This window comes from Salmo trutta, chromosome 5 (assembly GCF_901001165.1).
Source record: "Salmo trutta chromosome 5, fSalTru1.1, whole genome shotgun sequence".
Classification (NCBI taxonomy): Eukaryota; Metazoa; Chordata; class Actinopteri; order Salmoniformes; family Salmonidae; genus Salmo; species Salmo trutta.
Genome location: NC_042961.1, coordinates 44,696,772 through 44,710,359, shown reverse-complemented (window position 1 = coordinate 44,710,359; position 13,588 = coordinate 44,696,772). Strand labels below are relative to the sequence as shown.

Genomic DNA, 13,588 nt, shown 5'->3' with positions numbered 1-13,588 from the left:
AACCCGTTAAGTTTCTCGTTACCACAAAAAATGTAATCTGAGTACCCCCAACAATGGTCACATCCTGTTCACGAATACCCTATATTATTTTGAGTGGGATAGCTGAAAGATGTAGCGACAGAGAGGAGTGGTAGGAGACTGGCTGATATGATGCGAGTGGCCGCATTGTCGCCAAAAGGTGAGGCGCGTCATCTCGCTCGCCTCGGGGAAGCAGATTTGATTTGTCAGCTCGGGCAGTGTAACCTTGAGGTGTGTTATAGAACTGTAACTTAGACTGACATAGGATGTGAGTGGTGATGGAAGACTACATAGAAGAGAACACAGGTGCAGTGTCATGCGGCAATGGATCCTTCACTGTAGATCAAGCGCAGACACTCACTGCTGAACAGTTATTCAAGTGTTTCTCTGTGAATATGTTAAAGCAATTTGTGTCACTCAATCACAAGGAAAGGGACAAATTCAGCAGGAAAAGCAGCAATGCAAGCATAAAATCATTAAAGGAAAACTGAAATAACAGCATTATGCTTTATATAATTTTATTTACCTCAAAAAACAACTAATACCAATAATCAAATGTCATCAGGCAAATACAATTTCTCTCATACACATCAATGTATGTACAGCTCCTATACTGTATTTAGTAACTCTGGCTAGTGTGGTTGACTTATTTTAAGTGCAGTTTGAAGATGGGAAGAATACCTTGGGCATGGGCCAACCAGTTAATCAGAGAAACGTGTGTTTTCGCCACAAAGAAGTAGCTAAGCGGAAAACCAAAATACCTCCTTCCCTCACTCTGACCCTAACCCACCAAAAAGGACTTGTGGGTAGCAAACCAGGAAACATCTCGGAAGACACAGCATCCGCCAGAGTTTCAAAGGTCATCGGACTCCGGGATAAACATGGGAACCAGCGGCACTGTGGGAAGGATGAGTGGGGCGCTGGTCCCCGCCCAGCCACAGGCCACCCTGTTGAATGTGGGCCTCTGCACTGCCGGCTCCGCCTGGAGCTCGGGGTACAGCTCCGGCATGGGGTTGTGTTCCACCTCGGGGGCCTTGAACAATGGGTCCGGTCTGGTGGACTTGCCTCCGAAGCCTCTGAACGGAGTAGCCACCCTGGAGATAGATAGAGGATTGGCAATGTTAATATTAACCTTGCACCACTAACAATGCAGAGGGAAGTGACAGATTGACTCATCCCATCAAAGGTATGAGCCACTGTCTGGAGGACATGTTCTGTTGAAATGATAATGCATGGTGTGTCTGTTGACTATGTTGTGACCCAGATAAAGGAAAGCATGTCAGTGTACTCCATCTACTACAAATGTGTAAAATCAAGTTGATATTTTAGTACGTTTCGACATAGAAGACATTGAGTATGTTACGCTCATTACAAAATCACATGTTGACATATGTTTTCCGAAGTCAGGAGTGTTACACGCTGTGCAAGTACTATTTCAACCAAGGTGTGGTCCGGGTCCATCATCAGCTATACCTGTTGAAGCTCTTGTACCCTGGTCCTTCTGGCTTGGCCTCGGGCTCTTGCAGGCAGGCGACGAGGCTATCGGCCAGGGAGGGGTCGTGGTGGTAGATGGCCTGGTCCCAGGGGGAGTGGTAGGACTTTGGGAGGCATGTTCTGTTGAACTTCTCTGGTTCCATTTCTTTCAGAGGTCCACCATAACCTGGGTGAAAGAGAGGGAGAGAGAATCTGGTGAAAGGGCCCTGGGATTCCACATACCTTTTCTTTGGTACAGCTTGTGGTTCCAAGAAGTAGAGTGAGTGAAAAAGAGGTGGGGAGGGAGAGAAAGACGGAGAGAGAGAATTAGTGAGAAACTGCATAACAGCAAAATGATGTAATAGACTATTAGAAAGGATTCACAATGACCTTTGAGGCATCCATCAGGCCATATATATTATACTACCAACCTGATTTTTCCTAACACCAAGCTCAACATAAACCCCATGAAGCACCGCATGGGTCCTCCCTGTATGCCTCCAGGGGAAAATATGGTCAAGTTTCACAGTGAACCAACACGAAGGACTTCTTACTGTGTGGTGTAAGGTTGACAGGGAAGGCCTATCCAAAGAACTATCCTTCAAAACGAGTGTTCTTCACCAGGGGCAGCTTGCAAGCAGGTGTTACATAACGTGGGGTGTTGCACTGTCACGTCCAACCCTCTTATAAATAACAATCCCTCTTCCTGAATTGATGGTTGCTCAAGAAGGAAATGGGAAAGACCAAACATTGGCCCCTCGGGAGTTCTGCTGTTTTTCACAAAACGCACACCACAAGAGATTTATACCGGCCACATACAGTGCTCACGTGCATGATTGCGCATTTAGTTGCTCCAATGTGTTGTGGGATATGTACTGTGACTGCCGCACTTCAGGAAACACTGGGGGTTGGGGGAGATAAGAGGAGGATTTGTGTATAAGTGACATGGTTGCCCCAAAGCTTGGTTAGTAACAGAATTACGCTTTGACTCAGGTAATTTTTTTTTTTTGTCATTTAAAATATATGCCAAACAGAAACCATTGATTTAAAAGTTTAACAAACCATACAACTCCATGCACAAGGACTACTTTAAAAATGTCCACTGAAAAATGTACAAAAAATGAATGTAGTGGAAGAGCTGTACAGATGCAAACTTTGGTAACGGAATTACGGTAAAATCTCCCTCATGTTTTTATGCAACCAAAAAAACTTAAATATCTGCTCCAAATGAAGATATAAAAAATATCTGCAAAAAGAATGGGGTGTCCGTTATGACATGGCACCTTGACTTTGAACTACAGTAAGTGAACTACAGTTTTGGTTATTGAACTACAGTAAGTGAAGTGGATTTACACCCGGTAACGGAATTACATCATGGGTCCCTGATCTGCACTGCACAGAAATGCATAATTATGGATATGAATATCATTCTCATGTTTCACAAGTTTTCACATCACATTTAGAACACAGTGAAGTACCGTGTAGTACAATACAGCAGAGCATAGTAGAGTTCAGTACTGTACTGTATTGTGGACCACTCACTGTACTGTGCTATCCAAACTCTATGATAGGTTCAAATTTGGCCCGGTCCGTCTTTGGACACCAAATTTCAACTACTTTTCAACATCCTTGGACGTGCAGTGTCGGTCGGTGCTCAGTGGGTGAAGGATGCTGGTTAAAGTAAATGGAAAGAGAGGCGGCACTAGGTGTCAGTAAGAGGTGTCAGTAAGAGCTGGGAGAGTTTACATTAATTGGAAAGAGAGAGGAAGGGGTGTTACAGACTGGTGATTAGACAACCAGATGAGAAAGAAAACAGTTCTGATCTTATATGCTAAGACTTATATCCAGTCAAGAAACTAACCCTAGCCCCTTACTACCTAGACAGGATTTTACTTGTATTAAGTAATATAGTCATAGCTCTACCTTGCCCTCTGATAGGCTAGGTAGGACTTTGTTACTAGGAATGCTTTCTCCACTCATGGTGCCTTATATGTATGGTCCTGCTGGATATAACAAACAATGAAATGCTTTGCTAAGGCTTCATAGGGGAAAGCATTTTATCCTTGTGTGGAATCTTCTGGCTCCAGGGCATGAGCCATCTTTCTCCTCCTCCCTCTCCCTCTTTTAATGGAACTTTCTGTATCTATCCCTCTTTCTTTCCCCCCTTCCCTCTCTTTTTACTGGCGACCATGGGCATAGTTTGATAACAGTCCAGATTCCCCACAGGAACTCTATACATTTCCTGTGTCCACTGCTCACTGATACCACCCTGATACCATCAGGGAGAGACATTTACATTTTAGTCATTTAGCAGACGCTCTTATCCAGAGCGACTTACAGTAGTGAATGCAAACATTTCATAATTTTTTTTCAGTGCTGGCCCCCCGTGGGAATCGAACCCACAACCTCAGCGTTGCAAACACCATGCGTCGCAAACACCATGTTCTACCAACTGAGCTACAGGGAAGGGCAAGAGACTGGCTCTCAGATCATGCTCACACTCCCGATTCAGCACCGTCAACATAATATGGACACCAGTTTAGCCGATGAGCACATGGAGACAGTACGTGTTGCTATTTCTGGAACTTACGACTACGCCACCACCTTGAGGGGGAGTCGGAGGAAAAGTCAGTGGATACAGCATGGAAAATTTTGGTTGGACCTTGTGTGCAATTGACCAATAACTTAAAAATAATAATAATAATAATAATAATTCGCTAAAATGGGAAATCATAACAGTCACAAACCACAGTTGGGTCACCTGCTACTGTCCTCCCTTCCACTGGCATATTGTTACAGTGCTTTCGGAAATTATTCAGACCCCTTGACTTTTTCCACATTTTGTTACGTTACAGCCTTATTTTAAAATGTATTACTTTTTTTTTTTGCTAATTTATAAATAAAAAAACTGAAATATAACATTTACATAAGTATTCAAACACTTTACTCAGTACTTTGTTGAAGCACCTTTGGCAGTGATTACAGCATTGCGTCTTCTTGGGTATGACATTACAAGCTTGGCACACCTGTATTGGGGAGCTTCACCCATTCTTCTCTGCAGATGCTCTCAAGCTCTCTCAGGTTGAATGGGGAGCGTTGCTGCACAGCTATTTTCAGGTCTCTCCAGAGATGTTCGATCAGGTTCAAGTCCGGGCTCTGGCTGGGCCACTCAAGGACATTCAGAGACTTGTCCCGATGCCACTGCTGCGTTGTCTTGATTGTGTGCTTAGGGTTGTTGTCCTGTTGGAAAGTGAACCTTTTCCCCAGTCTGAGGTCCTGAGCGCTCTGGAGCAGGTTTTCATCAAGGATCTCTCTGTACCTTGCTCCGTCCATCTATGCCTCGATCCTGACAAGTCTCCCAGTCCCTGTCGCTGATAAACATCCCCACAGCATGATGGTTCCAAAACCATGCTTTACCATAGGGATGGTGTCAGGTTTCCTCCAGACATGATGCTTGGCATTCAGGCCAAAGAGTTCAATCTTGGTTACGTCAGACCAGAAAATCTTGTTTCTCATGGTCTGAGAGTCTTTAGGTGCCTTTTGGCAAACTGCAAGCGGGCTGTCATGCTTTTTACTGAGGAGTGGCTTCTGTCTTGCCTCTCTACCATAAAAGCGTAATTGGTGGAGTGCTGCAGAGATGGTTGTCCTTCTAGAACAGGGGTGGGCAATTCCAGTCCTCGAGGGCCTGATTGGTGTCACAGTTTTCCCCAGCCCCAGCTAACACACCTGACTCCAATAATCACCTAATCTTGATCTTCAGTTTAGAATGCAATTTGATTAATCAGCTGTGTTTTCTAGGGTGTGACACCAATCAGGCCCCCGAGGACTGGAGTTGCCCACCCCTGTTCTAGAAGGTTCTCCCATCTCCACAGAAGAACTCTGGAGCTCTGTCAGAGTGACCATCGGGTTCTTGGTCACTTCCCTGACCAAGGCCCTTCTCCCCCAATTGCTCAGTTTGGCTGGGCGGCCAGCACTAGGAAGAGTCTTGGTGGTTCCAAACTTCTTCCATTTTAAGAATGATGTGGGCCACTGTGTTCTTGGGGACCTTCAATTATGCAGATGTTTTGTGGTACCGTTCCCCAGATCTGTGCCTCGACACAATCCTGTCTCGGAGCTCTACGGACAATTCCTTCGACCTCATGGATTGGTTTCTGTTCTGACATGCGCTGTCAGCTGTGGGACCTTATGTAGACAGGTGTGTGCCTTTCCAAATCATGTTCAATCAATGGAATTTACCACAGGTGGACTCCAATCAAGTTGTAGAAACATCTCAAGGATGATCAATGGAAACAGGAGGCACCTGAGCTAAATTTAGAGTCTCATTGCAAAAGATCTGAATACTTATGTAAATAAGGTATCTGTTTTATTTGTTTATAGATTTTCAACATTTTCAAAAAACTGTTTTTGCTTCATCCTCATGGGGTATTGTGGGTAGATTGCTGAGAAAAAAAGTATATTTAATACATTTTAGAATAAGGCAGTAACATAACAATATGTGGAAAAAGTCAAGGGGTCTGAATAATTTCCGAAGGCACTGAAACAATATGCCAGTGGAAGGGAGGACAGTAGCAGGTGACCCAACTGTGGTTTTTGACTGTTATGATTTCCCATTTTAGCAAAAAAAAAAGGTTTTTTTAACTTTATTGGTCAATTGCACACAAGGTCCAACCAAAATGTTCCATGCTGTATCCACTGACTTTTCTCCCCCTCAAGGTGGTGGCGTAGTCGTATGTTCCCGAAATAGCAACACGTACTGTCTCCATGTGCTCATCGGCTAAACTGGTGTCCATATTATGTTGACGGTGCTGGATCAGGAGTGCGCGCATGATCTGAGAGCCAGTCTCTCCCTGATGGTATCAGGGGACAGCGAGCAGTGGACACAGGAAATACTCTATACATTTCCTGTGGGGAATCTGGACTGTTATCAAACTATGCCCATGGTCGTCAGTAAAAAGAGAGGGAAGGGAAGGAGGGAAAGAGAGAGGGAGAATGAGGGATAGATACAGAAAGTTAGGGGGGAGCCATTGAAAGAGAAAAAGAGGGAGAGGGAGGACAAGGAGGAGGAGAAGGAGAAAGATGGCTCATGCCCTTGAGCCAGAAGATTCCACACAAGGATAAAATGCTTTCCCCTATGAAGCCTTAGCAAAGCATTTCATTGTTTGTTATATCCAGCAGGACCATACATATACAGCACCATGAGTAAATAAAGGAGAAAGCGCTCCTAGTAACAAAGTCCGACCTAGCCTATCAGAGGGCAAGTTTGAGCTATGACTATACTACTTAATACAAGTAAAATCCTGTCTAGGCAGTAAGGGGCTAGGGTTAGTTTCTTGACTGGATATAAGTCTTAGTCTAAATTAGGCTTGCTATCAGGCCAGGCTGCGCTACTTTTAATTTGGACCAAGGTTTTTTATTCTGTGTGCGATTCAGGTGATACAACACACATTTTCAACTGATCAAGGCTGACTCCAACATCACTGGCTCACCCAGAGATAGCCCATGCTTAGAAATCATGCTAATGACTCCACTGACCTCCAGGCTACTGAGTCATAAGGGTCATGAGTTTAGAGCAGAGGTTATTTCCCAGTTGCAGCACTCACCTGGTGCTATGTTGTCTGGGTTAGGGGCTGTGCTCAGGTCAGGCATGTTCTGGGGCGTTTTAGCTGACTGCTCCACTCTTAAGCTGTTTTCTTTGGTTTCTTGACTCTCCGTTTGAAGAGTTACACCATTCTAAGGGGAGAGGGAGGGAAGGAGAGGGAGAAATACAGTTTAGAGCAGGGGTCAAAGAGATAGGGAGAGCGAGAGGGACAGAAAGAGGAGAAGGGGAGAGAAATTGAGAGGTCAGTGAGTGTCTTATGCAGAGCCAGTAATATAAAGAGCATTGTTTTCTCATGCTTGAATATCCTGTGCTGTGGTCCACAGTGGGTAACTTTCATGATCCCAGTGATATTTGGAAGGATTTACGCCAGGACTTCCTCAGGAAATGTCGACAACTTGAAATTGCAGTTCCCCTTTGCCCCCAAAGGTAAACAAACTGGGGGGAGATATTCTTTTTAAAAGAATTTCATCATATTCAAATATATGTAAATATATTCCAAACAACCTGTCAAACTCTGACGCCCTCTGGTGGCATTTTCTAAGCGACTTTCATTAGATACACCTAAAAACTATTTTAAAAAATCGAAATATCCTACAAACGCATGCTTAGTACTGATAGAAACTTAATAACCGTGGCATTCTATTACAGGTGTACAGCAACAATGTGACTATTACAGAGACAGAGAAACAGCAGGCAAATAAAATATAAATAAAATAAATATTTTAAAATGTTTTTTGGGGGGTGGGGTTGGTTCCAAATTGTCCCCATGTTGGGGAATAAGAGAATTTAATGTCTAGGTTTGAAGTAAAATATGTCACCAATTACCATTCAGAAAAACATTGTCATATCTTTTACCTGATGGTGGCGCTCTACACATTTGCAAATTCCCATTGGAACACAGCCATTAAAAAAAAAACAGTTGAAACCAGATGCGTCTGGTTTGATCTGGTTTGGGTAATACCTCACTGTGCGAAAATGGCTGAACAGATTTTCAAGCCTGACATCCGATCACCCTAGTGATCGGGACTTTTGAGTTATTATTTTTTGTTGTTGTAAATAACAGGCAGACAGGCGAGGAAACCCTCAAACTTATTTTCCCATTCATTTTTCTCATTGGAAACGAATGAGATGGATCAATGGATGCATTTGAGGTAATGTCATATTAAATGTGGATTAAAAAATAAATGCATTGCATTACGGTGACTACCAGAGTGTACCCTTTCCACACATACAACATTTTTGCACTTTTGGTGACTTGACCTAAATTGCATACTCTATGAATATGACCATAGCTCATGGGGGCATTCTTATGACATCACCAGAAGTAAGATTAGAGCTCAATTTTCAAAAAGACAAGTGCTTTAGCTTTCAAGTGATATGTCACTTTCTTAAGCTCCGCAGGCCCGGAACCGGGCCCAAAACAACACTCAAGAGTTTAACAGGTATGACTGTGTGTACATTCCAAAGGCTCAAGCAACTATCAGTGTACTGCATGACATTACTGTTGTGTATGGTACGTCGTACTGTACGTTATGGTTTACAACAGTGTGCTGCTTTACGTATGAATGGGTTGTCAGAATTAGTGGCACACGTCATAAAACATCAGAGTGACGTACAATGTGAAACATTGCAGATGTGCGTTCTTCTCCAGCTAAGCTAGATATAACAATTACTAAATGCAAAGTAACAGATTATTAGACCCTTGGCATTTGGACTTTGTTTTAAAAGCTATATGGGAAATGTCCCTATGTGGCCTAAGTAGTCTAGTAGCTTACTAGGGCCTAAAGTAGACTATAGGGCCTATGTAGCCTATATTGCTGCGAAGACAATGACTTCGTACACTGCCCATCCAAAAACAAAGCATGTAAACAGGACTTTGACTGACGTATGCCCGTTGTAAGAATATCACACCTATTATGCAAGTCCAAGGCCTTGTCCAGAAACAACCCCTATGTCCTGCCCCCTATCCTCTATGCCCTCATTATAAATCTTCATGTAGCAATATATGATAGCAAATCCACCTAGCCTATCAAAGGGCAGAGCTACTATAGATCTACTGTACTCTATACAAGTGCCTAGGGGGTGGGGTCAAGGGTTTGTTTCTGGAACAGGTCCAAGTCTTGAGCAGCAGTAGGGCTGCAGTCTGCAAAGCATTTCAAGTGCCTATGCATTATATCAGGAAATGAAGTATTGTGTTCCTCAAGTTCTTTTTTTTAGGACCATAGGCTGCTATAGGATTGGGGAGAATAAATTACTAGATGTACTAGCCGTGCAGAACAGTCTCCTACAGTTCAACAGCTGATAAGTTACTGATAATGTAGAAAATGCTTATTGATAATGGTCTGATTGAACCGTTTAATTAATGGAAACTCTGTGATGAGCCTTATTTGCGTCTCTCATCACAATCACATAAAGTACCAAAACAAATGGTAACTGTCATCACCCTCATCGCTCAGTTTCCCTTAAATGTTCTTGTTGAAACAGCAACTTTGTCCCAGTGTTTTGATTGTCCTTGTAGTACACTATTGTAGTTAGTGTTCACATTCAAGGGTGCACATGCAAGTGGTTTGTGTTGCTTACATTGATCTGTGTGTTGGTTACATTCTGGATGTTCTCGAAGGTGTATTTCTCAGAGCGCCTCTTGCGCTTTTCGAAGAGGAGGGAGCCTCTGTTGGAGGCCAGAGACAGCTCCTCCAGCATCACATCCTTAGGGACACTCATCTTCTTCCCCAGGTCTATCTCTGCATCTGGAAGAGACACAACAGCTCTGAGTAAGTGTGTGTGTGTGTGTGTGTATTGTGTCATACTGTACCTCCCCTGTATATGCCCTTATTATGTGTAGTTGTCGGTTTGGCTGAGCTAGTGTCCCATACTCCCTTACTTTTAAATGACCCTATTATGCATATTCTGTCAAAGTAGTTACTCATTATACTGACAATATGCACATTTTGACAATTACATTCTACTGATTACCTTTCAATGTAAACGCATTTTACACATTCCAGATACCCATCTCACTGACTTAGTATACACTGAGAATACAAAACATTACATTGAGCAAGCTATGATCCCTTATTGATGACCCTTGTTAAATCCACTTCTATCAGTGTAGATGAAGGGGAGGAGACAGGTTAAAGAAGGATTTTTAAGTTGAGACAACTGAGACATGGATTGTGTATGTGTGCCGTTCAGAGGGTGAATGGGCAAGACAAAAGATTGAAGTGCTTTTGAACGGGATATGGTAGTACAGTAGGTGCCAGGTTTTTCACACTCAACAGTTTCCTGTGTGTATCAACTATGGTCCACCACCCAAAGGACATGCAGCCAACTTGACACAACTGTGGGAAGTATTGGAGTCAACATGGGCCAGCATCCCAGTGGAACACTTTCAAACACCTTGTAGAGTCTATACCCCGACAAAATGAGGTGTTCCTAATGTTTGATATACTCAGAGTATACTGGCAATATGAGTAATGATGAATCATTTTCTCGTGTCAGCCAGCCTGTCATGTTGACCAGCCAGCCTCTCATGTTGGCCCCCTTGTTTGCGATTAATACCTAATGCATGCTGATCATGGAGGTGTCATAGGCCTATCAAATCAGCCAAAAGCAGTCTAGCCTGCCAGAATATGCTTCAGCTGTCAGTGACCCTCAGGCCCCCCATCCCTCCCTCCCTACCCCGACAAGCCATGCAGTTGTCCCCGCCCAGAAATAGCTTGTTCAAAGGACAACGACAAAGAGATTAGTTACTTTGAGCAAATAAAATTCTTATTTATATACAGGGCCTTAGATGGTGGCGAACTAGATGATACCCCGCTACAAAGCGAGAGTGTTAAGTGTGTGTCAGAGGAGGCTGGTGGTGGGAGCTATGGAATTAATGGAATGGCAAAAAACGTGGTTTCCATATGTTTGTGATACCGTTCTATTCATTCTATTCCAGCCATTACAATGAGCCTGTCCTCCTATAGTGCCTCCCACCAGCCTCCTTTGGTGTGTGTGTGTACGTACGCATTTGTGTTTGTTCACAGGCACTCACGTGAGTGTATTTATGTCTGTGCAGTATGTACACTATGACTGCAGTTACATTTATTCAGAGAGTGAGAGAGTACCTTCAGGACCCTGTATCTCCCTACAGATGGCTGCTGCTTGCAGCTTCCTCTCATTGGTTGTCATGGTAGAGAACTGTGACATTGCTGCCGCTGGGGAAACACAATATCACAAGGGACAGCATGTTACGGCACACCTTGTTCAATGGCAGCTAGCTTAACATCACCTCAAAGGAGGCAACACTGTGCAGCATGCTATTGATCGCTAACATTACACTCCCCCTGCCACGCACAAACACCAGAGCCGGTTGCATTTATTGGAGGCGCTAAAAGGGCAAAGTTAGCACATCCCTTTAAATAACCTTGGCATCACTTTAAATAACCTTGGCATCCCTTTAAATAACCTTGGGCCGTTAAACGCTGAGCACATACTCATCAGACATGGCAGGAGCGAACCACGGTGGAACAAGAATCGATATGCTTGGAATTACCCATGTTGGTCGAAAATGGACAGGGGTACAGGACAGGACACAACAAACAGATGTGACAGTTGAGAAGATGGGGCGAACAACAGTCCACAGCAAAATACACATTTTGCCCAAGTCCAGCTATAGCCTACTGCAATTTCCCAATTCTGGTCCTCGAGTATCCCAAACAGTACATATTTTTGTTGTGGCCCCAGACAAGCAAAGCTGATTCTACTTGTCAGCTAATTATCAACCCCTTGACAAGTTGAATCAGTCATTTTTGGTCCGGGGCTACAACAGAAATTTGTGCTGTTGGGGGTACTCGAGGACCGGAGTTGGGAAACACTGTATGCACCATCTTGTTTTCATTAAAATCTGAATGAATATATATACTTCTATGTACAGCATTTTATGAAAAGGTACTCATAACTAAAGTAAAACAACTCAAAACTGATCTTGTCCACTAATTTCGCCTTAGAGCCATTCATAGCTATCTGACCAGTCGATTAAAGCATGCTCACATGTTCATTCATAGCTTTAGTGTCAGCTCCAAGAAGTAAATCCACTTCCAAAGAACTTCTCAATGTTCATTCATACTCTGTTGTAAATGTAAAAATGTTAAGGGAATAGCACCAACAAAACATGTATGGAGAACTAAGAAATCATTTGAAATTGCTGCACATTGTCATGCATAATTAAATTAATCAACATAGAGTAAGTCATTCCAGCCTGGTCTCATAGATTCAATGTCTAGCAACCCAAAGGTTGAGTGTTCGAATCTCATCACGGACAACTTTAATTAGCAACTACTTACTACTTTTTAGCTACTTTGCAACTACAGTACTTAGCAGGTTAGCTAACCCTTTAACCTAACTCCTAACCTTAACCCTAAGTTTAACTAGCCACCTAGCTAATGTTAGAGTTGACCACCTAACTAACGTTAGCCACAACTAATTCGAAACATATCATACGCATTGCAAATTAGTAACATATTGTACAAATTGCAATTGGGAACATATCATACAAATTGTAATTCGTAACATATCATATGAAATGGATGATGGACATCCACAAATATACTAAATGGTGGGAGACACATTTACATTTACTATGTTACGTCTACCCCTGAGTCCAGGTTGGTCATTCACATAATGCCAGGCTTTAGTAAATCTTAGGGGGATCAGATAGACTTACATATTAAAAAGACATTGGGATGCAAAGAACTTAGATTGACAATTGTGTGGAGGGCAGCTCTGTCGCAAAGGTCTATTGAGTGTCCCCAACAAGCTTGACTTGAAACATCAATGTCACCCTGTACAATCACACAGCAAAACATATAGGCACAACACCTAAGAAGTGGCCCTATGGTTATGACACCTTACCTGTGTGTAGGTCCCTTTAGGGGGGTCTCAAGATATGTCTGTATCCTTACGGAAGCTAGGAAGGCGTGGGGCGAGGAGGTCAGACTGGGTAGTGCGGCCTAGACGGGTCCTTGCGCTCCCCAGCTCTGAAGATGTTGCGGGTGTGGGTGGGAAAGAGGGGGAGGGGATGGGGATCGGTGGCTGGCTGGGATGGGAGAGTGACTGGGTGGGTGTCAGTGTCTGTTGTCATTGGTATGTGGTTTGGCCAGCGTGGGAGGTGGCTAAATATAGAAGGCCTTGGCTACCACTTCACTTCCTGCTCTCTCGTGGACCGTTGTCTGTACAGTAGCTTAGATGGAGGTCACTACCAGACTAGCTCAGTCTTAGCCACTACTTCCCCCTACCCCTTTTTGATTCCATACCATCTCCCCCCTCCCCGTTTGACAAGGAAGGACCCGTGAGAATGTTGTAAATCTCCCTCCCCGCAGTTGAACCAAGTTTCCAAACCCTTATATTACTGATCCTTGACATATGTATTTATAGTGTAGATCTCAATGGTCTGCCCAGGGAGCTGAAACGATTGGATATTACTGATCCCTGTCATATGTATTTATAGTGTAGATC

General features: G+C 43.5%; 1 protein-coding gene across 1 annotated transcript; it reads right to left on the bottom strand.

The window, feature by feature from the left end:
* Window positions 1-519: 519 nt before the first annotated feature.
* LOC115194253 (myozenin-2) lies at window positions 520-13,239 on the bottom strand. Its single transcript, XM_029753783.1, has 6 exons — window positions 12,986-13,239; window positions 11,200-11,289; window positions 9,671-9,837; window positions 7,092-7,221; window positions 1,492-1,678; window positions 520-1,112 (listed from the first exon to the last, which is right to left on the bottom strand). Exons 2-6 carry the CDS (start codon window positions 11,279-11,281, stop codon window positions 872-874), a joined length of 807 nt encoding a protein of 268 aa, XP_029609643.1. The 5' UTR covers window positions 11,282-11,289; window positions 12,986-13,239; the 3' UTR covers window positions 520-871.
* Window positions 13,240-13,588: the final 349 nt, after the last annotated feature.

What these genes read in the sequence shown, in the direction of transcription:
- LOC115194253 (XM_029753783.1), bottom strand. Translation starts at nt 11,281, where the DNA reads ATGTCACAGTTCTCTACCATGACAACCAATGAGAGGAAGCTGCAAGCA. An exon ending in GGAGATACAGGGTCCTGAAG is followed by an intron (nt 9,838 to 11,199) that starts GTACTCTCTCAC and finishes TGTCTCTTCCAG; the next exon opens with ATGCAGAGATAGACCTGGGG. An exon ending in TAACCAACACACAGATCAAT is followed by an intron (nt 7,222 to 9,670) that starts GTAAGCAACACA and finishes CTCTCCCCTTAG; the next exon opens with AATGGTGTAACTCTTCAAAC.